Source organism: Balaenoptera borealis, assembly GCF_965194805.1.
Source record: "Balaenoptera borealis genome assembly, chromosome: 3".
In the NCBI taxonomy this organism is placed as follows: Eukaryota; Metazoa; Chordata; class Mammalia; order Artiodactyla; family Balaenopteridae; genus Balaenoptera; species Balaenoptera borealis.
The window spans coordinates 176,407,323-176,433,406 of NC_138866.1; the positions used below are offsets into that span (position 1 = coordinate 176,407,323).

General features: G+C 44.7%; 2 protein-coding genes and 1 long non-coding RNA gene across 11 annotated transcripts in view; 2 read left to right on the forward strand and 1 right to left on the reverse strand.

The window, feature by feature from the left end:
• The window catches only part of MCM10 (minichromosome maintenance 10 replication initiation factor), a 131,706-nt gene extending 122,011 nt beyond the window's left edge, over positions 1–9,695 (forward strand). The window contains exon 21 of the mRNA XM_082385384.1: positions 9,068–9,695. The gene's annotated coding sequence lies outside the window, so the exon portion shown is untranslated. The remainder of the gene's footprint in view (positions 1–9,067) is intronic.
• Positions 1–26,084, reverse strand: part of SEPHS1 (selenophosphate synthetase 1) — a 40,668-nt gene that overhangs the window by 14,251 nt on the left and 333 nt on the right. Inside the window, exons 1-8 of one of the 6 annotated variants that reach the window (XM_082385467.1) lie at positions 25,938–26,060; positions 23,041–23,310; positions 18,022–18,125; positions 16,059–16,166; positions 14,997–15,151; positions 11,771–11,861; positions 9,707–9,806; positions 882–1,094 (exon numbers count right to left, since the gene is read on the reverse strand). In XM_082385467.1, coding sequence (XP_082241593.1) covers positions 882–1,094; positions 9,707–9,806; positions 11,771–11,861; positions 14,997–15,151; positions 16,059–16,166; positions 18,022–18,125; positions 23,041–23,233 — 964 coding nt within the window. In that variant the 5' untranslated portion in view covers positions 23,234–23,310; positions 25,938–26,060. Of the gene's footprint in view, positions 1–881; positions 1,095–9,706; positions 9,807–11,770; positions 11,862–14,996; positions 15,152–16,058; positions 16,167–18,021; positions 18,197–23,040; positions 23,311–23,623; positions 24,932–25,283; positions 25,773–25,937; positions 26,061–26,084 lie in introns of those variants that run through there. The other 5 variants (XM_082385465.1, XM_082385466.1, XM_082385464.1 and 2 more) reach the window with 5 other exon arrangements.
• LOC309625708 overlaps positions 25,009–26,084 on the forward strand; it is a 76,187-nt gene continuing 75,111 nt past the window's right edge. For all 4 annotated transcript variants that reach the window (XR_014242678.1, XR_014242679.1, XR_014242680.1 and 1 more), the window contains exon 1: positions 25,009–25,239. This is a non-coding gene — a long non-coding RNA (uncharacterized lncRNA). The remainder of the gene's footprint in view (positions 25,240–26,084) is intronic.

Genomic DNA, 26,084 nt, shown 5'->3' on the forward strand with positions numbered 1-26,084 from the left:
ATTCCAGCTGATTCCATGCCCTCCAGCCGGCAGGAGCCCTTCTACTAGCACTTCAGTTGCCCTCCTGGAGCTTATTTCTAGGAAATGGATTTCATATCTCTTTCGAGGCCAGGAAGTGGCAGGGTCCTCTCTACTGCCATGAGAGGCCCACCAGAGACCCCAGGCCCCCCTACAGGGCTTGTGCGTGGGTGGGGCTTTGTGGTCTTGGCCTCTGGGCGTCAGAATTTCTCATGACCAGGCCCACCCCAGACTGACTTAATTAGGTTTCCTAGGGGTCCAGTCTTAGGCATGGGTATTTTTCTTAATGCCCAGATGATTCAATTGTTTTACCAGGGTAGGGAAACTACTGAGTTATAGAAAAAATAAAATAAGAAGTAAAAGAAACTAGGGGGAGAAAAGAGGGGGGCGGGGGAACTGAAAAGATGAAACAGAGATCCAGGTAAAGAGAGAGAGAAAAAAAAAAAGGGACAAAAAAAAATGGTACTTTGGAGACATAGTATACTATTTCATCTCAAAACAGCAATTTTAGACTTTTTTTTGCAAATACAGCCTCTTCAATGTAACCTATGGATACATGGATTATTTAAAATGCTGAGTTGTCAATGGAAACTGAATGATGACCTATTTTCCCCATATCCGCCCTCCCTCCCTCCCATCCCATCACCAAACACACAAACTCTGGACTGAAAATGACACTGCTCATCACAGGCAGGACGGCATCACAGGCAGGGAGACGCTGCAGGGGGCTGAGAAGCCTTGCAGCCAAAACCTCATATGGGGTTGGGGGGTGTCCAGCTCCTGGACCTGGTTTCCTCCTCCTCGGGGACGTCCCACTGGCCTCCCTGCTTAACCGTCAACCCAGCCTGGGGCCCTGGTGGTACCTGATGTCTCTGGGCAGGTCCCGTGCATGAGGCCAAACATGTTCCCGCAGGCCTTGCTCACGGCTGCCATCTTGGCCAGGACTGGGAGGTTGTGAATCACAAAGGACACCTCATTCCTCTGCTGCTTGGCCAGGTTCTGCGCGTGGCCCAGGATCCCGAAGCCCGTGATGTCAGTGGCCGCGTGGGCGTTGAACGTGTGCATGAGTCCCGCCGCTGCCAGAGGACAGAGGAGCCTTTATCATCTGGTGTCATGAATGGAGACCCCGAGAAAACACCCTTCCTCAACTCAAGATCTTACCTATGCTTTGATCTCAAAACTCCTACTAATTGGTCGGAGATAGCATACGATGAAAGTGAAATCAACACAACCTGGGGTGCAATTCTGAAAGTTGGTTTCCTAGTTCAATTTGAACCACTCAGAACAGCAGCTTCAACCAACAGTAAATTCCCAGTAAACTAAAATATCTGTAGAGAGGAAATGCTATCTCAACAAAAGGTAAACCTGTCTAAACTCTCCTAAAATCAAAGAACAAGATCTTTTAAGACTGTCTGACCTAAATTCAAGGTACTTTCCTGATGTCTAAAAGGTTAATCTCTTTTTTATGTTTTAATGTAAAAAAGTAATACACTTTATTTTATGGAGTAGTCTTAGGGTTAGAGAAAATTGAGCAGAAGTGCAGGAAGTTGCCGTACGGTCCCCCCCAACCCCATTTCTCCTGCATTACACCCAGCATCAGCGTGGTGCTGTGATGAATCGGTATTGATACGTTATTACTAACTCCAGTTCAGTTTACACTGGGGTTCACTCTTGATGTTGTACAGTCTATGGGTGTCGGCAAATGTGTGATCACGTGTATCCATCATTAGAGTATCATACATAGTATTTTCACTTCCCTAGAAATTCCGTGTTCCACCTTTTCACCCATTCCTCCAACCCCTGGAAACCACGGATCTTTTTACTGTCTCCATAGTTTTGCCTTTTCCAGAATGTCAGAGAGTTGGAATCACACAATATTTGGTCTTTTCGGATTGATTTCTTTCACTTAGTAATGTGTACTTTAGGTTTCTCCGTATCTTCTCATGGCTTGATAGCTCACTTCTTTTTAGCACTGAACAATACCACTGTCTGGATGGACCAGTTTATTTATCTGTTCACCACCTACTGAAGGACTTGTTGGTTGCTTCCAAGTTTTGGCAATTATAAATAAAACTGCGACAAATATCCGTGTGCAGGTTTTTGGGTAGATAGAAGTTTTCAATTCATTTGGGTAAATACCAAGGAGCACAATTGCTAGATCATATTAGATTTAGTTTTGTAAGAAACTGCCCACCTCTCTTCCAAAGTGGCTGTACCATTTTGCATTCCCACCAGCAATCAATGAGTTATTGTTCCACATATTCACCAGCATTTGGTGTTCTGGATTTCAGCCATTCTGGTAGACGTGGAGTAGTATCTTGTCGTTTTAATTTGTAATTCCCTAGTGACATATGATGTGGAGCATCTTTTCATATGATTATTTGCCATCTGTGTACCTTCTTTGGTGAGGTGTCTGTTCAGATCTTTTGCCCGTTTTTTAATTGGATTTTCTTATTGTTGGGTCTTGAGAGTTCTTTGTATATTCTGGATTATCAGTCAGTCCTTCATCAGACGTGTTTTGTGAAGATTTAGGTTTCCTCCTAGTCTGTGGCTTGCCTTTTCATCCTCTCTCTCTCTCTCACCGAGAAGTTTTTATATTAATGAGCCCAACTTGCCAATGTTTTCTTTTATGGATACTGCTTCTGGTGTCCTCTCAGTAGAGTCATCACCAAATTCAAGGTCACCTAAGTTTTCTTCTATGTTATCTTTTAGGAGTTTGACAGTCTTGTACTTTACATTTAGGTCTACAATCCATTTTGAGTTAATTTTTATGAAGGGTTTAAGACCTGTGTCTAGATTTGTTTTTTGCCTGTGGATGTGTAGTTTTTCCAGCACCATTCGTTGAAAAGATTATCCTTTCTCCATTAAATTACCTTTGCTCCTTTGTCAAAGAGCAGTTCAACTATACTTATGCGGGCCTATTTCTGGGCTCTCTCTTCCGTTCCATTGATCTATCTGTCTCTTTTTTCACCAACACCATACTGTCTTGATGTCTGCAGCTTTATATGAAGTCTTGAAGGTGGGAAGTGTCAGTCCTCCAACCTGCTCTTCTTCACCACTGTGTTGGCTGTTCTGGGTCCGCTGCTTCTCCATATAAACTTCAGAATGAGTTTGTTGATATTCACAAAATAACTTGCTAGAATTTTAGTTGGGGTTGCATCGCTCCTATAGTTGGGAAGAACTGACATCTTGATACTGTTGAGTCCTCCTATCCATGCGTGTGGAATACCTCCATTTATTTACATCTTTAATTTTTTTCACCAGTTTTGTAGTTTTCCTCATATAGAGCTTGTACATATTTATTTTAGAGTCACACCTAAGTATTTCATTTTAGGGGGGAGAGTAACAGAAAGGCTAATTTTGGAATGAAATATGCCCTGTGTTTACAGAAGTACTCTGGGGTGAATGCCTTTTTGGGGTGCATTTCCTCCCTTTAGACCGAGATCTCTTTTAGTTGGGTGCAATCTCAACGACACATGCAGAGAGGAGAATCGACCCTTCTAGGCCATGGTGCTAGATAAGCAACTAGGATGGGCCATCCTATTAACACACCTGCACCTGGTGCAGTGGGGCAGCCGATGACATTTAACAAAGCCAAGACCTGCACTTCAGCTCTTCCCAGTGCCATCCTAGACAAGCTTTGAGGACCACAGTAGACAAGAGGACCCACTGAATCCTACAGTCAATAAGAGGGATTCAATTTTTGAGGTACTGATTACCACTTCTTCCCTGTATGGGGAATTACTGTTGCTAATTTTTACTACGGAAATTTCAACGAAACACAAAGTAGAGAGAGTAGCAACCCACAACGAACTCCCAGGTACCCAACAATACCCAGCTTCAACCATCACCACCTTTCTTCTGGGGCCTCATCTACTCCTGCCCACTTGTTGGGGGATGTGGAGGGTCCGGGGCATGGGCAACCTTAAAGCCAACCCCAATCATATCATTTCGCCTATAAATACAGTATTTCCATGTGTGCATCTAAAAGATTAAAAAACTGTAATACAGCCACAGTGTCATTATCACACCAACAAAATGAACACTACATTTGATTGTTCTCTCTTAAACTTCTTAATTTTTAAGTTTCCCCTCCTTTTCCCCCCATGTCATTTATTTGTGGAAACTGAGCCATTTTTTTCTGTAGCATCTCCTGCATTATGGATGTGGTGATCTTCCCCGATGCTGACATGTTCTACCATCTTCCCGACTTCCTGTACTGGTGTTTAGGACCAAGGCTCCAAGAGACTCAGGTTCATTTTTTGCTGGCAAAAATACTTCATGGGGGTGGGGACTATCTCAACGAGAACATTTCACCAAAAGGTTTTAGCAGCCACTGATGTTTGCTGTTGAGGTTCATTAAGTCAAGGGAGCAGCAAAAATGGCAACTTTGTAATTCCATCATTTTTCCTGTGTTTATTAGATGTGATGTCTATAAAGAATTTTTTAGAAAATATGGTTTCCTTGAAATACACTCCATATAAAACAGGTAAAATAGGGGGTTGATTCCTTTTATTTCAGAACAAGTTGGTGCCCTAGCAACTTCCAAAGGTGACCAAAAAAGTTTTAATTACCATTTGTTTAGATACTTGATATGGTCACTCTTGTCTTTGATACTCAAACTGCACCCCCCTCTCCCCTGTGACGGGCGGGAGCCCCTTCAAGCTGTGGGGAAGTGACACGACCCCACTAGTCGTTGACAGTGCCACCACTTTCAGGCACAGGAAGTCCAGGCTTAGCTTCTGTACTTCCTGTCCCAGAACTGGAATCTGCCATTTCCCCAGGGAGTCCTGGCACTTTTTAGTGGAAAACATTAACTTTCCGAACAGAATCTGGGCACTAGGACCTCAGGCCTGCTGGTTATCACTACTTCTAGGCCTTTTCAATAGGCACGGAAATAAACATTTTTATAGAAAAAAAAATCCTGAGTTCACACTGTTAAATTCCGAATTAAAGATCACAGATTTCACTTAGCTTCTTTGATCTTATTACTTCTCTCTTATTCTTAAAATCTTTGTTCCTAACTACATTAACTTATTCGCTTTATCTTACTATACCAACATTCTCACAAACACAAACCCACTGATGACAATGAAATATTTTTGTGGATTTTTGTTCTGAGATGTGCCCTGAAACTACCAGGCTCAAAGTGATCTGAAATAATTCTTCATGTGATTTTGCCACTAACTTAGAAATATGTTGAACGACCTTAAAAAAATTTGGTTCGGATTTGTAAAATATGCTCTTGTAATTTAACTTTTAAGTATAGGAAACTATAGAAAACATTTATTTCCAAGTCAAACTTACAAAACAAAGCATGTTCAGAGAGGGTCTGCTTCCTCCCTATTCCCTCTTATATGTAACAATTTTTATTAATGATTTACTTTTTCCATTGTTTTTTGAAAGTATAAAATACATATTATTACTTCATATTCATTTATGAACATACAAACTGTAGCATACTACATACATGCTCTGTCCTTTGCTTTTTTCATCTGGCCATATCCTAGAGATAGCTCCCTAGTAATAAAGCTTTCTTGTTCCTTTTTATAGCTGTATAGTATTCCTCTGTGCATGGAGGTGAGATAATCTAATCAGTCACCTAGTGATGGACATTTGGATTGTTTCCTTCTTTTGCAGTTATAAACAGTGCTTCAATGAGTAGCCTTGTACACAAGTCATTTCATACTTTGGCCACTGTAGCTCTGGGACAGACGCATAGAAGTGGGACTTCTGGGTCAAAATAAACGTACACAGAATTTTGCTAGATATGACCAAACACTCCTGCATAAGTGTTCTGCCATACTGTATCCCTACCAACAATGTCTACAACTTAAGGATGGGGAATCTTAAATGCTCAAATTATAAACAAACTAATAAGCCACATGGGTAAAAATAAATCCATTACAAATTACTTTCTTATTGTTAAACTACTTAATTTGAAGGACCAAAAATGGAAAAAGACTCCTTAGACATTTTGAACGGCACAGGAAGAGAAGTACGAATGAAAAGCCTTGGTTGTAAGTGATGAGAACATCTGAGAACACACAATTAAATAACTACAATTCAACTTAATGTTGAATATTGCCAAAGAAATACTCCTGGAGTGCAGGAAAAAAAAATTATAAAAAAATTTGATCTCAAAATAAATTGTTCAAAAGTAGGCAAAAAGTAATTTAGTTATGGTATATCGCTCTGGTAGAACATCTGGCCATTAAACATTATGTGTACTAGGATTATATAATATGGAAAAAAGAATTTAGTGATATTAAATGAATAAAAGCAAATTCCAAATATAAGTAAAATGTACGCTAACCATTAGTTTACAACATCAACAATAAGACAACAGTAAACCACAAACCAACCAAAGGAAAAAATCCTGGAAAAATACATAAAAATATTAACAGAAGCTGTTTTTGGCTGGTGGGATTATGAACAATGTTTTTTCTCTCCCTTTTTTCATTTTCTGAAAACTTTTCTATAGTTAGCATATGATTTTTTTTACAGTAGAAAAACTATAGAAAATAAACAGGAAGAGAAAACATATTAAAGAAATCTTTAAAATGTAGCATACTCTCAAAAACTGTGGTATGCCACCACTCTGGGCATCATTTAGCACCTTCTAGAAAAGCTGAGGCAGTACTGCCCTCTTTCTTACACATGTGCACCAGAAGTTCTCAGCAGCAGTCAGTCATGGAGTGGAGGATTATACAGCGGTGAAGACAATGAAATACAGCTACACACCCCAGGGATGACACTCAGGAATATTAAACAGTGTACAAAACAGCAAAAATAAAATAACAGACACAGGTATGATTTAATAAAGCAAAAAATGCAAAACTAACTTATTGCTTAAGGGTACAAGGCTATGTGGCAAAAACAGTTTAAAACACGTGAGAATAAACATTAGATTCAGAACAGCGTCACCCCTTTTCCCGAGCTGGGTGTGGGAGGGGCCCCTCTGGGCTTGTAAGGCCATGTTCTCTTTCTCACATGAGATGGTGGACACATGGGTACTGTACTGCTGTTCCTTAAACCCTGCACATATTTTATAAAATAACTTTTGTATCAACTATCTAATAAAAAATTTTAATAAAGAAGGTGGGAAAGGCAGATGTTGGAAAAAAATCTCTTTTCATATTTTATTTTATTTTTTAAAATTAATTAATTAATTTATTATTTATTTTTGGTTGTGTTGGGTCTTTGTTACTGTGCCTGGGCTTCTCATTGTGGTGGCGTCTCTTGTTGTGGAGCACGGGCTCTAGGTGCGCAGGCTTCAGCAGTTGTGGCACACGGGCTCAGGAGTTGTGACTTGTGGGCTCTAGAGTTCAGGCTCAGTAGTTGTGGTGCACGGGCTCAGTAGTTGTGGCTCGTGGGCTCAAGAGTACAGGCTCAGTAGTTGTGGCACATAGGCTTAGTTGCTCCGCAGCATGTGGGATCTTCCCGGACCAGGGCTCAAACCCGTGTCCCCTGCATTGGCAGGTGGGTTCTTAACCACTGCGCCACCAGGGAAGCCCTCTTTTCACACTTTAAAGTGACTTCAAAATCAGAGTTTCGGAGAAGATCTTTTGAGATCCCCTGTTCAACAGTCAAATTTCTTCTTTTTAGAGAATTGAAGACTTCATGGCTTAAGTATTACATATATTGGGTTCAGAGTCATTTGGGGGAAGTTGTAGAATGGGAGGGATGAGATTTCTGACTGCTGGCTCAGGGAACCCTGAGTAACTAAATAAACAGGGACTTTTTTTAGGGTAAGATTTTTGAACTTCATCTAGAACTTTGTCTTCAGGTATCTTCAAAGTTCCAAAATAGGATGCCACACAACCCAAACCCAGGTCCTTAAATACAACATGCAATTAATGATGAGGAAGAGAACTGGTATTTCCAGAATAAAACTGTACCAATTTCTATCATAGGCTTATGTAGATGGAACAAGTTGGAGAAACAGTGGCCTTTATAAAGTTGGACAGATTTGGGTTTGAGAATAGACCTGTGTGTATTTCTCACATGTGTATCTTTTCAGCCAAAGGAGGAAAAACAGGATCCAATTCACAGGATTGTTAAAAAGATGTCCATGGAGTACCAAAAAGAAGGGCTAGCAGAGTTCACTCATTCATCCAGATTTAATGACCCCTGTGGTGTGTCCTTCACTCTTCTAAGTGCTGTGGACACTGCAGTGAACAAAACAGAGCTCCCTGCCCTCCTGGAGCTCACATTCTAAATGCTGGTTTGCTTCCAAATCCTCTGTACAGAGCGACCCACACAGATGCTTTTCCAGAAAGGGTTCCTCTGGCTGGTCAGAGGTTAGGACTTCAAAGACACCCAAGAAGGGCTTCCTTCTTAATTATAAAATATACCTGGTGCTTTCTATACAGGTATGAACGCTAATAAAAATCAACTGTAAGATGCTTAAACGGCATCAAGTGAGTCCCTTGGCAAGCCTTGCTGCTTCCCAGAAGATGAATTCTGGCCCTTTCCTGAACTTTCCTGTTTTATTTTAAACTGCTTTTAAGATTCTTAGCATAGTACAAAAGTACTGGTTCAATTACTGTGCACAAAGACTGCGGAGATGGCCTTGATTTCTTACTAAATCATTAAGAAAAGGATAGAATATAACACTTAAAGGCATTATAAGCAGTAGTTTCAAAGCATTAAAAGCGTATCTGGCTTCAAATCCTAGGTCCCATCGATTAGCTGTGTGACCTTGAGCAAGTTACTTGGCCTCCCTGTGAAATGAGAATAACAGTAGCTACCTTGATAAGGTAGTCAGAAGAATTAAATGAGAAAATATGTCAGGTTCCTGGTACATAATAACTACCAAATCAATGGTAACCACTATTATTATTATTACTTTCTAATCAGTATTAAGAATCTAGAACTAGAAATGAAATGTCAAGAAAAAATTATGGCATGAGTGTCATTACTCATTCATATACACAAATCTGGGAATTAAAAATATGACAAGGTTAACACTTTAAATTAACAAGTAAGTCAAGTATTTCTGAAAACATGCTGTATAAATTTCTCTTCTATTTGTATTGGGGTGCAGAGGAATTCAATGCTGCCCATCATCACAGGAATGTAGAATTTGAAGCAACAGAGAGGAAATGTGACCTCAGCTCTCCATTTCATAGATTCAGAAAGTGAACTGATGACTTCATCCATACTTCTCTGCTTCTCCCCGGTGCCTGGCACTGCCCCCACGGTGAGCGATCCTAAGCCAGAGGGGACACAGACGCTGGCACAGGCGCAGTGCCCTGGAGAACTCCAGACGCACAGGTCAGAGAGGAGTGGCTGGGGACAAACGCTCATGGCCTCACCACCTGACCTAGCGCACCGTTCAGGCCAGTGGCCAGCCATTTACCTCCTCTAAGGTGAGTCACATTTACCCCACGCTTCTGTCAAGAATGTGTGACGTAGCTGGAGTCCCACCGGTGCTCCAGGCACCGACAGAGGGGGCTCTGCAGTCACTGGCCCAACCTGGCCCATGGCCAGTTCCTCCAGCTAAAAATGTATTTTGGTTTTTTGTTTTCTGTTTTTTTTTTAAAAAACGTGTTAAAAGAGTCATGGGGGGAAAAGAAAATCAATGCAACTGAGACTGACTGTGGCCCACAAAGCCTAAAGTGTCTCCCGCCCTGGCCCTGCTCAGAAAGCTGGCCAACCCCTGCGAGGCGAGCCCTGGCCGCACCTGTCCTGTTGAGCCTGGCCATGTTCATCATCGCCTCCTGGTACGCCAGCTCCACATCCTCCTGGGTGACCACCAGCTTGATTTTATTCCACTTCTCAGGCTAATGACAGGAACACAGGCGAGGGAGCAAAGAGAGAAAAAGCATGATCAGTCTCTGTTTCTAACCACTGGAAGAGCGTCTTTTTTCCTTAGCCACCTTCTGGGGAGTTCTGCTTCCCTAATTCGGCACACAATATTAAGTTTTCTAGCTCTTCCCCCCGTGACTACTGCTTTAGGTGTCCATTAGACATATCATCCGGCATCTTCTCTGTCCTCAGCCACACCTCTGTAGTCAAACGCTGCAGTGTACTAGAAACATGAAACCAGCAAGACAGTTTTGAATGTCCTTGGGTTCTCTTCTCCATCTCCGCTAGTAAGCGGATGGCTTTCATTTTTCATGTAATTTATACTCTTACTGACTTTCCCTGAATTCTGGGATCAAGTCCTCTTGAGGGACAAACGAACGGGAAACAACTTCAACTGTATCAGCTATGAGGACGGCATGGGTGACCACAACGCACATCCTCTGAAAGACGGCCGTCTTCCGCCTTCTTGCTCGGTCTGATTTTCAGAGGATCTGGCACCACCATGCTGAGTTCCTGACACACAGTCATCACGGTCCATTTTAATAGCCAGCTTCGTGCATTCGTTCCTTTCTTGGTGATACCCAATATCTACTGCCCAACACAGTAACTGAAGTCTATCTCTGCGTCCCTCCCTTATCCCCCTGCCCCCATCTCTCCCCCAGAGGTAACAATGGTTCTGAATTTTATACTTGTCATTTCCCTGCCTTTCAAAAAATAGTATCCTCGTACGTATAGATGCCCAAACAATACTCTTGGGTTGCTTCTGACCTTTATGAAAGTGTATTGTGCTGTTACTTTGTCTTTGAAGCTTGCTTTTTTCAATTCTGAGCATCTTTAAGAAACTGGTTAAAAAAAAGCAAAGGCAGTGTCAAGTTGGGGGTGGGACAAACAGAAGGATCCCAGAGCCCCTCCTCCTGGACCCCCCTGTGCCTCACCTGGGCAGTCGTATTGGAAAGCACCTCTGGATTACTGCCCTATAAAAGCCCTGTGGTCTGACTCACAGGTGATCACACCCGATGGGAAATCTCCCCATCCTCACTGGATGAGAAGGGAAAAATAACTGAAGAATGCAGCCTCCTTAAGAGATTTTCTCTGCTCTGTTTGTCAAGCTAAGATATACCTGGTTGATGAACAACATAAAATTGTTCTTTTTCAATTGTTTCTCAGGACTGATGGTTTCAGATGACAGTTGTAGAAATTAAAAGCACTGAGATATGTGAGAATATACCACAATCATATTAATTTTTGAGTTGTTATGGCAATGAAAAGTCTTAAATGAAGAACGACTGATCATAGCTCACTTGGAAAGTGACTCAGGATAAATATCTTCATATTCTAGATGCTTTCTCCACGACATAATTATTTATCAAAATGTTCTGAGTTACTAATTAGCTTAAAAAGACAAAACAAGCAACCAGAAATGACCAAAAAACTCATGACTAAAATAATTTAAACTGTCAATAAGCCTGGCCTTATTTATACCTCAAATATCAAACCTTGCACACATTCTCCTCTGTGTTGTTATTATCTTGGCCCCGTCGCACGGCTCGCGGGATCTTAGTTCCCGACCAGGGATTGAACCTGGGCCCTCGGCAGTGAAAGTGTGGAGTCCTAACCACTGGACTGCCAGGGAACTGCCTCCTCTGTATTATTTTTTAGTGTTGTTTAAGTATGAAAGACACACCCATCTCAGCACCAAATGAACAGATAAACCGCACTCACTGTTCCCCAAATTCTCGTTATGGATTATCTCTGAACCCCGAGCAAGGGCTTACCTACTTCAAGCATTCAGTACATGAAACCTGGATCTAATAAAAGAATAGGGACAATTCCCAGGATTTCTGAAGGCCTAGATGGACAGCACACTCCCTGGTACTAAAACTAGAAGAGCTTATTTTAGAAACCACACTGCTGACACCGGAAGGCGAAGGTCACTCACAATGTCCAGCCACTGGTGCACGGCCACAGCCACCTGTGTCCCCAAGGGCTTGGTCAGCACGAGCACGTCGCCTGGCACTGCGTTATCCGGCCTGAAGAAGAGAGCACAGGCAGGTCCTTGTCAAATCAACTGAGGAGATAAGTTCATCATCGTCGGTTAAACAGGAGAAAGAAAAGGCTGGTAAAACCACATGTGTGTTTGCACTCACTCACTTATACTTAAGCCAACTAATGCCATGTATTAGAGCTTTGCCGTTTACTACTAGGATGACTGATGAACAAAACATTAAATGAAAAGTGAGGAGGCCACAGACTTCGACAACACTTAGGCCAGTGACTTATTAGTGTCCCAAAAAAGCAAATCGCTTAGTCTTCAAAGGCCTCATCAGGCCCTGATTCAGCCATGCTCTCGTGTACTTTTCAACATAGACCCACCAGGGTTCTGAGGCAACAAGACTTCTGGAACAAAAACTGTTGTTCTTTTTCTTTCTTTCCTTCCTTCCTCCCTCCCTTTCCTTCCTTCCTTTCTCTCTCTCTCTCTCCTCTCTCTCTTTCTTTTTTTTACAATCACTTATATGATAGAGATGCAGGTGGGATTTCTCAGGATGTGGGATTTGGCTAGAATCTGTGGGTCTAATGTTTTGGTGATTTCAGCATCAATGTTTCAGACTCAGAGTTATGACCAGTAAGTTTCCTACTTGGTACACAGGGTCCCTGGTTGGTCCTTGTCTTAAAGACAGAAGGCAAATACTAAAAAAGGCAGCCCTAAAAGCAGAAAGACTGTCCCCCCTCAGACAAAACTCCCATCTCACTTGTATCCTCACGACCAGGACATGGGTCTAGCACTCATGTCTTTCTTGTCCAAGTTCAAGGAGCTGTCCACACAGCCATCCCGTCCCCTGACAGCGAACAACTCAAATATTCATACAAGTCGATTAAAAAGCCAGGGGCACAGACTTAAAAATCAACAACTAGCTCCTTGACTCATCCTGTAGTATCTATATCCATTGTTAGCTTTGAAAAATATTAATTCTGGGAGGATATACCAGAAACTCTTTTTCCAAAAATGGGACCTTAAGACATAAATGTCTTTCAATTCTGACTCAACTGTACCTGAGAGCTGATGTGCTCTTGTGTGTCACTGGTTATGTGCAACCTACAAATTTGTATCAGCAAGTAAAGTATGATAAAATTGCTGGGTTATTTTTAAGTTTGTGGGCAGTCTTTTACAAAATATAATCACCTGCATAGTTGCCTTCTTATTTTACAAAGTAAGCATACATGTTGTTGACAAAAAATTCATTGAAGCCTGTTTTATTATTTTTTCCTCTCTCATTTTTTGGCTACTGCTGGGTTCCTTTTCTATGGGAAAGCTGGAATGGGTGAGACAGATGGAAGTTCTCTTGTCCCATCTAAGTGGAAAGTTTGAGAACTACCAACATAAAACATAGGAAAATAAAACCTGGATGTAGGTAAAAGGCAAGACCCTTAACATGGATGCACCCATCAGTCAAAAAATGGACCAAAGACATGAATACATGAAAATTACACTCACCCTTACTCACAGGAGTAAGGCAAAGACCAAGGAGGCTGTCACCAGGCTGTGCTAGTTAGGATGGGGGAACCCAGCACTCTCACCCATTGCTGGTGGAGCCTCTATGAAGGGCAAACTGAAGACATCGATCAGAATTATGGTGCACAGGCACTGGACCCAGCAATTCCATTTTGAAACATTTCTTACCAAGAGTCACACATGCAAGATGATCTATGCGCTGGAGTACTATGTATATTGTCAACATAACTGAAGATAATCTGAATGTCAAGAGTTACTTGGTTAAAAATATCCAAGACTGGTAAAAGTGTCTGCCTGAAGAAGGGACACTGATGACTGAGGGCAGGTGAGGGATTCTGCACCACAGGGCCTTTCACACCCCCGGAATTCTGAACACAGTGCCGGCTCAGAAAATCAGATAAAACAAATGGAGCTTTTGCTTCCTCTGAGAATAGGACAAGGTGGCTTTTCTTAACAAGACATCAAACACGAAAAGGGCCAACTTGTGTTAAGAGAGAATCTTCTCCAAGGATCTAGAAATGGCCAGAGGGCACAAGAAAAGACGCTCATAGCATTGACCACCAGGGAAATGCAAATCAAAACCCAGTGAGATATCGCCTCATACCCACTAAGACAGCTATTACCAAAAAGACAGTAAAACAAGTCCTGGTGAGGATGTGGAGACATCAGGGTCCCATCCATGGCTGTGGGGAGCTGCCTTAGTTTGTTCAAGTTAAATAGTTACCACATGACCCAGTAATTCTTAGGTATCTACCCCAGGGAACTGGAATGTATATCCACACAAAAAACTTGCACACGAATGTTTATAGCAGCATCACTCACCACAGGTGGAAATAACTCAAAGGTCCATGACCTATGACTGGATGAATAAACTGTGGTCTGTCCATACAATGGAATGTTATTCACCCATAAAAAGGAATGAAGTAGTGACAGACATGCAACATGGATGAACCCTAAAAACATGCGAAGTGAAAGAAGCCAGACATAAAACATCACATGTTGCATGATTCCATTTATATGAAATGCCTAAAACAGGCAAATCCATGAGACAGAAAGTAGATCTGTGGCTTCCAGGGGATGGGGGAGGAGGGAGTTGGGAGTGGCTGCTGTGGATACAAGGTTTCTTTCTTGGGGAGACGGAAATGTTCTGGAATTGGATAGTGGTGATGGTTGCGCAACTTCGTGAATACTAAAAACCAATGAATTGCGTACTTTAAAAAGCTAAATTTCATGTTATGTGAAATTTTGTTATATGAATTGTACTTCAGTAAAAAAAATCTAAAACTTTTTTATGAACAGGGATGAGGTACTGATACATGCTGCAAAATGGATGCACCTTAAAAAAATTATGCAAATATTCTGTGAAGTGAAAGAAGCCGGGATGGAGCTGGGGGATGGAGATGGGGGCTGGCAGTGGGGTGTGACAGCCGAAGGGGTGGATGGGAGTTTCTCACTGGGGCAATAAAAGTGTCGTGAAGTCGACTCTAGTGAGGGTTGCAAAACCCTGTGACTATACCAAAGACCACTGAATTTATAAACACTTTAAGTAAGTGAACTCTATGGTATGTGAATTAGTATCTCAATAAATATATTTTAAAAAAAAAGAGAGAGAGAGAGAACCTGGCCAGGGGACATGAAACCGAAATCAACTTACATGATAAATTCGTTGGGCTGGCAGACAGTTGTAGCCACACCTCCTAAAACAATCCAGGGATTTAGCACTGTTTGGCCGCCGGTTACAGATGTTCCGGCCTCCTCTGCTGCATCTTTAAAACCCTGTATAATTAGGGGCATCACTTTATCCCTTTCCTACGGTTTAAAAGGACACAAATTAAAAGTCACATCATTCAGTTCAAAACCCAGAAAAGAGAGTCTACACCTGTAGTTATAAAAAGATCATAAAGCCCTTACAGGAAGCCCTGAGAGTTTACAGAAGGGGCAGGGAACAGTTCACATTGTAGCCCTTTTATCAAAAGTTGGAAGAGGCTCTAGGTCACAACATGAATGTAGCCCAGACGACAGAGGAGTAAACACCGGAACAGGCTGGGCGCACAGGGCTGCCCTGTGTCTGGGCCAGCTCTCTGAACGGCCCTTAACCATCCCGTGACCAGCTAACGCGTGCCCACGCGCCCGCTCCAGGTGTCTGTGTACCAGCAGTGGCCCGAGAGCACGCTGTGAGGGCAGAGAAGGGCCTTCTGAATGCTCAGTCCTATGCACGGGGCAAACGTTTGGCGCGGACGAAACCAATTACCTGTCAAAAATAATCTAAACAGGAATTCATCTCTGGGCCAAGGAAGAGGTCAGGCGACGAGGCCACAGATGCTAGCGGGTTAGCCCGGGAAGCACGGGACACCCCAGCCCCACCGCTGTCTACGTCACCAGCCAACCGCGACCGAAGAGGCGGGTGCCTGGCCTCGGCGCCGCACCCTGGGCTGCCAGGCCTGGCCCGGAGGTGCTGTCACTGCGGCTTAAACGTCACCACAGCAAACACACACGCAAAAGTGCTGGCTTCAGTTCGCCAGGAGAGAGAAACGGAAGCAGGTGGTGGGGACGGAAACACGAATAGGCCAGCCTGTTTTAATTCGCTGCCAGCTGCCAACAAGCAGAGGGCGGACGGGCCGTGGACAGCCTGACTTCACAGCGGGGAAGGAGGCCACAGACAAGTGACAGGACCATAACCGGGGCCGAGGATGCAGCCGGACCGGCTCCTGCTTACCCTGTCGGTCATCTTATTGCTGATTCCCAGGAGCATCAGCATATTGTCGCACTCTGTGACCCCCATGGCGTAGAGGTCGCTGAGGACGTTGGCACAGGCTATCCTGCCCTGGAAGAGAGGGGAGACGTGAGCAGGCGCCACGGGGGACTTTCCGGGGCACCCAGGAGGGGACTTTCCAGGACGTGGTCCTCGGCTTCCGTGCTTCACAGACTCACCGCCTTTCCTCCATCACAGACCCACTCCCGGACATTCCCGTTACCACCTCTCCTTTCTCGGGCAGCACACATCGTTTCCAGGTTCTCTCCCATTCTAAAATTTAGGGAGAAGTCTGCAGTTTATTTAGGTGCTGAACAGGGAGCGGGGAGATGTCGGGGAAAAGCCTGGAGTGGTTGGTTTCAGAGGAGCCAAAGTGAAAGTGCTGGGAAACAACTGTCCTAAAGAAAACGTGGAAACAGCCACTTATCCTGAACAGATCCTTAAAAATGTCAACTTTATTGGTTATAGAGAAGATGGGTTTTATATACTTAGATGGAGAAATTTTGGGAGCTTCTTGTACGAGATAAACAGGAAAATCATCTTGGTTGAGAAACAAAAAGACAGAAGAAATAAACAACACCTAGGCCTGAAAGCAGATTGTTTTCTAAAGACAAAGAGAAGCATTTCCCAGTAAACTATAAGGTTTTATTGAGGAACTTTGAAACAGTACTCAACAGAAATGTGATAATAAAGATTTTCTACTGCCAACAGACATTTAAAAAAATTTTTTTAATTGCCTTTCTCCAGACAGTAAAGGAGAAAGTGACCAATTTTTCTTTCTGACGTAAGGGTAATCAAACCACAAGTTCCTATCACTTCCAGTGGCCGTTCCACTGCCCGCTTATGTTGTCTCACGACTTCCTGGCAGGTCGGCAGGGAGCCTGATGACCTCCTGTGACTCACTCGAGGTCACAGGCGCAGCGGGGTCAGCAGCTGGGAGGCGCCAAACACAGGTTCGGGCTGCAGCGATCTGCTGCCCCTTCTGTGTGGGCGCTCGAGATGCTGGCAGAGGATGAACTCTGGTTCTAGCCACCTGGGCCCCCGGACAGGTGGGACACCGGGCGTGTGGCGTGCACAGGCTCTCAGGAGCACTGCGCCAGAGAAGAGGCGAGAAACAGGTTTCTGGAAGTGTGCGTGCTTGTCGCGGGTACCCAAAGAGGTGAGCAACCCTCCCCACCTTCAGACCTCCCGGCCTCAGGCCCTACGTGTGCGGCTCGATCCCAGTGCCCTTGGCACAAGGAAGGGCCTCCGGCACTTTCTAATGATAGGATGTTGCCAATCTCTCCATCGGCCCCTCCCAGCTGCCAGGGTGGAGGGTCCAGCTGGGAAGGAGGAGGGGCTGCTGGCAGCAGCCCTGCGATGAGCAGGAGGGGGGGTCTGAGCAGAGCGTGATCAGTAGGCAGATGCACACGCTGAACGGTGGAATAAGACACGGCGAGGGCAGTGACCAGAATGAGAATAAACGGGCAGGTTTAACGGTGCGGAGATGCTAAGCTCTTCCTTTCTGGACAGAGACATCTAGGATCAGTCCTGTTACAGAGGACGGTGAGACACAGGAGCGTGGCGTTTACAAATGTCAAAGAAAGAAAAGTACAAGGAAATGAAGAAGAAAACTACAAACACATCAGTCAACAGACACGCTTAACAGACCACAGGTGTTCCGGCACAGACACACAGGCAGGTACGAAAGCAGCAGGGGACGTCCCCCATCCACCTTAACTGCCTGCCTCATGCACGGTGCCAAGTGTGAGCAAGGGATCGACCAGAGCAGATCCACAACCACGGGAGTCAGGGCAGGGGTAGGATGAGAGCAGTTTGTGTAGAACGAAAACAAAAAAACCCACACACGAATAACAAAACCCCAGCCACCACCCAAAACCAAACGAGTAAGCAGTTCCAGATGTAAAAACACATCGGTTAAACTTACCATCATGTAAGGGTCATCGACGATGGGATAAATGTAATCTGTGGTTTGAACCAAGGAAAGACCGCCGTGCCTCAGAGGAATAACACAGGTATCCATCCCGATGCCTGCAAAGATGGGGGTCATCATCATCCAAAAGTCAACAGGAAGAGCCATGTCATTTTGTACCTGCAGTGTTCTGAATAGGAGGGGTTTTGCATAAGACACTTATGGAACACTGCTCACCGCCAACAAAGCAATGTGTTTCCTATCAAGAAGCATAACTGAAATAAACGTGAAACAAAACTAGCTTAAGATAGAAAATGAGAACACAATTTGTTAGTCATAAAGACTCAACTTCAAGATGGTACAATTTTTAGACTTTAATGATGCCTTGAACAGAAATTTTCCTTTGTGTTACTGTATCATGTGACTGGCACCATGTAGAATTTCTGTAAAGATGAGAAGAGCACAAATGGAACTTGGGTTGTCTTCTCCATAGTTACTTAAGGAGTATATCTTTGGGCATCATTCTGTTTTTCCAACAGAAAATCTGTAAAATATTTTACACATATAAAATGTTATTATAGGGCTTCCCTGGTGGCGCAGTGGTTAAGAATCCGCCTGCCAATGCAGGGGACATGGGTTCGAGCCCTGGTCCGGGAAGATCCCACATGCCGCAGAACAACTAAGTCCGTGCGCCACAACTACTGAGCCTGCGCCCTAGAGCCCGTGAGCCACAACTACTGAGCCCACATGCCACAACTACTGAAGCCTGCGCGCCTAGAGCCCATGCTCCGCAACAAGAGAAGCCACCGCAATGAGAAGCCCGCGCACCGCAACGAAGAGTAGCCCCCTCTCGCCGCAACTAGAGAGAGCCTGCGCGCAGCAATGAAGACCCAACACGGCCAAAAATAAATAAGTAAATAAAAATTTTTAAAAATGCTATTATACTACATTTTAGTCAAAAATGACAAAAATAAGAAAGGAAGGAAGGGAGAAAGAAAGAGAGAGAAAGGAAGGAAGGAAGGAAAGAAGAAAGAAAGAAAAGGACAAAGCTGAACAAGTATTCATTGATTCCAGTCAAGCATGTATATAAACACTGTGGCTCTCAAGAAACCTTAAAATGCCATGCATTCGGGCTTCCCTGGTGGCGCAGTGGTTGAGAATCTGCCTGCCGATGCAGGGGACACGGGTTCGAGCCCTGGTCTGGGAAGATCCCACATGACGCGGAGCGACTAGGCCCGTGAGCCACAACTGCTGAGCCTGCGCGTCTGGAGCCTGTGCTCCGCAACAAGAGAGGCCGCGATAGTGAGAGGCCCGCGCACCACGATGAAGAGTGGCCCCCGCTCGCCACAGCTAGAGAAAGCCCTCGCACAGAAACGAAGACCCAACACAGCCATAAATAAATAAATAAACAAATACTTTAAAAAATAATGACTCCCTTCTTTAAAAAAAAAAAAAAAAAAATGCCATGCACTCCACTCATGGGAAACTTATGTCACCTCTACTAACCTAATGAGCAGGGAGAGAAACATTTGCTTAACAAGCCTATGGGATGTATTTCAACTTATTAAAAATTGTTTCTAAACGTTTAGAAAGATAACACAGACAACTGATGGGCTAATTAGAAACAGTTCCCTTTTCCTGAAATCAGTTTAGAAACAGTCAAGACTAGCTACTGCAGGCTACATTTTTTTTAAAAAATCACCTGTAATGCAAACACTTCAAATTCAGACTGGCCTCTCACCAGGTAAGCCTAATGGAGTGCTTTCCTACACTCAGCTCTCTCAAGAGGATGCCCTCTGGCCCTTAGGAAGTATTTCAACCTTGCAGCCCAATGGCCAAAAGCAAAGGACAAATCCCATAAAGTACGAAAGGAAGCAGGTAGATGTTTACCTTCTCGATTCAGAATTTCAAACGGAGTAAGAATAAACCACACCCGAGTCACACAGAGAGGACTACGTGTGAGCTTTCTTTCACAACTACCCCAGCACCGTGTCAAGTCCCAATCCATTATGACTAACACTAAAATAAAATCAAGTTTAGTGAAAGATCACTCTGTGAAGGCAGGCTGATTTTTTATTAGTACACTAGATGGCAAAGCAGAAACTCTTGGTGGAAGATCCAGTTAGGGAATGGAGGACTTTGCTTCAGAATGGCAAGTCTCACAAATTCGTGACAATGGAACACCCATTACCAGTGATCAGAAAGTGTGTGATAATTCATCTCAACGATGCATGTATGCAGAAATGCCCTCTAACGACGTTCTATAGCACTCAAGAGGAAACAGGGCAAGAACCACAATTAAACTCATATTGACCGCTCCCCAAATTGATCATTCCAACAACTGGGAATTCCAAGTGTATTACCACTCACTTTGGAAAAGAGGGAAGAAATACTGTTTTCTTTTAGATTTTCATATAAACTATAGGACTATTGAAAGAGACACTAAAAAGAGTTGCTGAAAGTTAGCTTTAAATGTTTTGTAATGTGGGACTCTTAAACTGGAATTCACTCGTTTTGATTTGTAAAGCAGTTAATTTCTCTTGATACCCAGCATCAGAGCATGTGAACCATGACTCTCCAGCACTCTCCTGGGGCTGACAAGAAGCTTCCGTCACCTACAAGTCCTCTCTCTCCACCAGGACACCACTCCGTGTTAGAAGGAGGGTCAAGGGCTGTCCACGTGGGAACCACCAGCCACACGCGGTTACCGAGCATGTGAGATGGGGCAATTCCAAAGTGACATGCGCTGCAAGTGCACACACTCGATTTTAAACACGTAGTACCGAGAAAAACCAACGTCTTGTTAGCAATGTTTTACATTAACTATGCATTGAAATTATAGTTTTTATATACTGGGTTAAATAAAATATATTAGAATTCAATTCCCCTGATTCTATTTTTTTTTTTTTAACGGAACTATCTGTACTAGAAAATTTTAAATGACACAGGTGGCTCACCTCATCTTTCTTTGGGACAGCACTGGTCTGTAGTGACTGGTTTACAAATCACCTACCAAATTTCAAGAAAGGAAGAGAGAGAGGGTGAGAATGGCACAGGCCGTGGGCCTTGCAAACGAGGGTATCAAGTTGGGAGAGAGAAGGACAGTCCAGGCAGAGGGCAGGTAAATGCCAGAGCAGAGGGAGCCTCAAATACCAGACCGAGCAGGGTGTGTGTAATCATCAGTGGGCGGTGACGGGGAATTCTCGGTTTCAGCAAGACTGAAACTATCCATCAAAAAAATAATAATAATAATAATAACCCAAATCATCACTCTACCCCCACTGCCAGCAGCCACCAACACACGGCAGCTCTTAAGCATCAGGCAACAGAGGTACCAAGTACTAAGACACACTTATCTTAACATTTCTTTAGTTAGAATACATTTAACAAACGTGTATATTTAACAACTGTTACGGTTCATCCTTAGAATCCAGGAAATATGACACTCTTTTAGAAAAAAAATTTTAAAAAACAGGTCAACAGACTTGTGTGTATACATTATATAAACATACATATATACATACATACACAAGTATTATGTATATGGGTACAGATGCACACGGTGCATATACATACATACACGGATAATTTCTGGTACTCACAACAGTTGCAAACAGTGAGTAGTATTACCCCATTTTACAGATGGGAAAACTGAGGCTCAGGAGGGTTACGAACTTGCACAGAGTAACATTTATTTCTCTTTCTCCTGCCTGTACCCTTGCTGTCGACATCTGTCCCCTTTTGCCACTGCTGAGTTACAGCTGACGCAGCTCCTCTCCCCATGAACACGTCTGGACTTAAAAACCAGATGACAAGCAGTATGGTGGGCAGAGGAATTGGAAGCTGTGGATGCCAGTTCCTGACCCCCCACCAAGTGACAGGGAACAGGTTACCCGGCCTTCCTGAGCTCCATGGAGAGCTCAATAAGTCAACGGGGGCGGTTACAGAAGGGAATGATTACTTTATCCATGAGGTTTTGACTGCATTTGTCTTTGCCCATTCGGTAGCTTATCTTTCCCGACAAAAGTTATCTAAGACCCTTCTCAGTATGTTCTCATTTCTTGACAAGCAAGCTGACATCCACTCCACCTCATTCATGTGGTATTTCTCCACGCTGAGACATCCGCTAGATGAGGACGATTTTCTAACTGAGCTCCTGCAAGCCCTACAGGCCCCGAGAGTGCAGGGTGTGAATTTTCCTCTCCCACCCAAAGCAACTCTGCGTTTATCTGCTTTCTACATCAGGAAAGAAAGGAGTACCCTAGGTTCAAAACTAATGTTGTAAGACAGAACGTGACCATAAAAGAAATGCAATTAAAACCTTATGTAAGAAAGCTGATCAACTCACACACCGTAACTACAAAACACCCACAAACTCCTAGAATACATGTCAAACACTCAAAAGGCAAAGTGATCACAGTCTTGCATCATGTACTTAACAAAGCACGTAAGAGAAGCTAACAAACAGCATCCCAGTAGCCTAGAATTTCTTTCTGAGCTCTGTGTTTGAGAAAAGGCAAACCACTAATGACAGCAGGAGCTGGGTCAAGGAAACACGGCTCTCAAGTCCAGATGCCATCCTGGGGTCCAGACCCCATCCAGTGTTCTCACCTGCTGTGTCTCCCTCCTCCCCATGGGAGCTTTTCAAACAATGCCTGCTGCACAGGAACCCCGAGCTCCCAAGCCAGGCACTGCTCTCCCAGTCCTGCACGACGATGCTTAAAGGCGTCCTACACGACACCTTTCCTACTCTGATTTAATAAAAAATGCTTTTACTGTAATACAATTGTGTCAATCGCATAGTAACAGTTTAAAAATGGTTAGAGCACATTTCTTGATGCTTTTCAAGTAGTTCCTCCAAATAAGTTACAATAAGGTAACAGTTATCATTGCTTTGCTCTTTGCATCCTTCTTGCAGAAATTAAAAAAAAAAAAGGCAACATGGGAGGAGAAATCTAGTTTTTGACTCACTGACTACATTGCGGCCAAGATGCTCTACTCAGGGAAATATGAAAGAAACAGCGGTTCACGTACCAAGCCTTGGCATAACTGCTCCAAGAAACTGCTCATCTTCTTGGAAGTGGTTCTCCTGTAAGGATTCCAGCAATTTCTGCAGGACATCTTGGGGCACTTTGCAGCCGGTGCCCTTCAGTTCGGTGAATCTGGTTAACCGGAAGCTCTTGTCCAATTCATAACTTTCCGGGTTAAAGGACTCCCGCGCAGACATGGTTCTTGGGCGCACACACCTCACCGCCGGGCTCCTCCCCTCCCTGTCCTGCGCGGCTGGTTTCTTTACAGAGCCACCTGGGTAGCACCGAGACACAAAGACACCATTAGAAGAGTTCTTCTTACCAGTACCCGCCAAGAATCTAGTGAGTGAATACGTGACAGTGAAAAGTAAACATGAAAAGGGCTGCAATCACCAAGACCACAGGGAAACAGCCATCTGGGACCACAATAGTTTGTCGCAGTGATGCATAAGCTAGAAGAAGTCATTTTAAAAGGTGACTGTACCATTAGAGACATATTCTATGGAAGGAGATCTGATGTCTGTGTTGTTATAATGGTGGCTCTGAGGGGCTGCAAGGAAGATGGAACTACGGGCCAGCTGACTTACAGGACACAGTGCCATCTTGAGTAAAAAGTCCCAAACGTTCTTCTAGCCGGCAGCGTTACAGGAAAACTAGTCACTTCACCTATCAACCAGGAAGTACTATGGTTTAGAAATTAAATGCCCTGGTTAAAGTGACTTTTCAGGAAGACCTTTTGCCAATCTTTTGCTATCTCACAAAGAAAAATAATATGCCTAACAGATACTTTTCATGAAAAGGACATTGGTGGATATGCATTTGATGAAATTCTTTACGATGCTAAGTTCAATTTTAGAAAAACAGGTTTTCACTCTGAGCCAGAAGTACACGACATGATCCAAAACTAACAGGAAGCCTCTCTAAAGAACACAACTTGAAAACTGGAATGGCTGTTAAACACAGCAAGGCTCATTTTCTACAAGAGAGCAGTGGAAAGTTTTCTGATGTTTTAATTCAGTGCTATTTCCTAGAAAGCAAACACCCCGCCCAACAAACTAGTACACACACACATCATTGATAAAATATGCTACTGCTCATTACTGTCTCATTGCAGACCTAAAGTGATAAAATAAACTGTACTAAATCACTAGCATTTATGGTACTTGGTACCACTGGAAGTTTCTGGAACAAACTTTTCTAAGCTTGAAGCCTTTGGAGCTAAACGAAAACCTTCCACGTGCTCCCGGGGTTTACAAAACTTCCAGACTGATACTTTACTGGGCATAGAATTACAGACACCCCAAGTTTTAGGGTCAGTTTCCCCTATAAAATTTATCATTAAGAACATAATTCCCATTTATAGTTTTCGATCCCCTGCGAAGCCCATCACTCATTTAAAATAAATCTCCTAGAGCCTGAATTTGGGCAGTAATCCAAACTGTCTTTACAAAACCATGTTTGGGGTGAGCAATGATTTCCGTTTGAAACGTACAACCGTAAAGGAGTAAACCTTCCGACATTCCAAGAAAACCACCTGTCCAAAAGGAGGGCGCCAGGAGAGCTAAGTTATGGAGCTGGGAATTTTGAAGCCATTTTAGAGTTAGGAAAAGTCCAATAGCAGTTTGACTTGGAAGGGTTTGGAACAAAAACACAGTCCTTTCCTCACCAAATGCCTCGCACTTAACACCGCCTCACTCCTACCAGGGGAAAAAAAAAATCCAACTCACGAGGCATCCAGTTATTTTCCTACCTCCAATCCCTATCCAAAAAAAAAAAAAAAAAAAAGGCGGGGAGGGGTATTTGGAATTCAGGGGGCTAACTTCCTTTTAAATCTTCCTAGGTTTTTAAGGGCAAAAAGTTTAAAACACCTTAAGCCCAAAAGGCACTCAGGAGTTTTAAAATTCCAAATGGAACGAGGGACGTAAATCACACACATCGCATCCGAATCATAAAAAAATAAATTCTTACATTTTTTGGACGGGATGAGAAAGTGGGGGGGGGTGGAGGGGGACGTGAGGAAAGGCGTAATTAATGGTGGGGGGCTGGCACAATACGCAGTCCACTCCAACCCCGAAGCCGCCTGTTTACACCTTTAAACAATGACATGAATATTTAAAAACAACAGTTAACCCTTTCCTTCTCGGCCACGTTTTAATTTTTTCAAACGAGGGCGCCAAGCTGGCCGCAGAGCCGAGGGAGCACGGTAAGTGGGGGCGGGAGAAGGGGCAGCCCCAGCCCGGTACCTACCTCCCCCCAGGTCCCCAAGCCTAGGAAATAAACAACAGGGGGGACGCGGCGACGTGGGCGCAGGGGCGGCGCACCCCCCGGGAAGCACACGTCGGGGCGGCGGCCGGTGCGCGCAGAGCAGCGCTCGGGGACACCTTAAATCCCCGGCTGCCGCCTTTAAAGGCCACCCGGGCCCAGGCTCTTTGTGCGGCGCGGCCCGGTGGAGGCGGAGCGGGGCGGCCAGCGGGGCCATGCCCGCCCGCCCTCTGTCCCGGCGGCAGCGGCGGGAACCGCGCGGCCCAGGCCGCGGGGCGGGCGTGAGGCGCGCACGGCCCACCGGCCGCGGCGGGTCACCCGGCTCGCGGGCCGGCCGGGCCGGGACGCCCGGGGTCAGGCTGCGTCCGCGGGGCCGGAGGGAGGGCGCGCGCGGACGGGGGGGAGCGGGGAGGGCCCGGAGGCGCCGGGCGCCGCGCCCCGGGCACCGGGCTGGGCTCTCCCGCCGCGCGCGCGGGCCGCCGCCGCCGCCACACAAAAATGTCGGCGGGCGAAAAAATTAACCCCTGCGTCGCCGCCCTCCCCCTCCACTCCTCCCCCGCCCTCTTCTCCCTCCCTCCTTCCCCGGCCCCGCGCGGCGGCGGCGGCGCGGGCGGTGCTTCTTTTTTAAAGCGGCCCCACCAAGCCCTGGCTCGGCCCCTCTCCAGGCTGCGCTGCAGAGCGCCGACCGTGCACGGCTCCCGGCGCGCCCAGGCGGCCCGCGAGGGGATCCGCACGGCCGCCCTGGGCCTGCGGACGAATATTCCCCTTTAAGCCTGATGTCTCGCC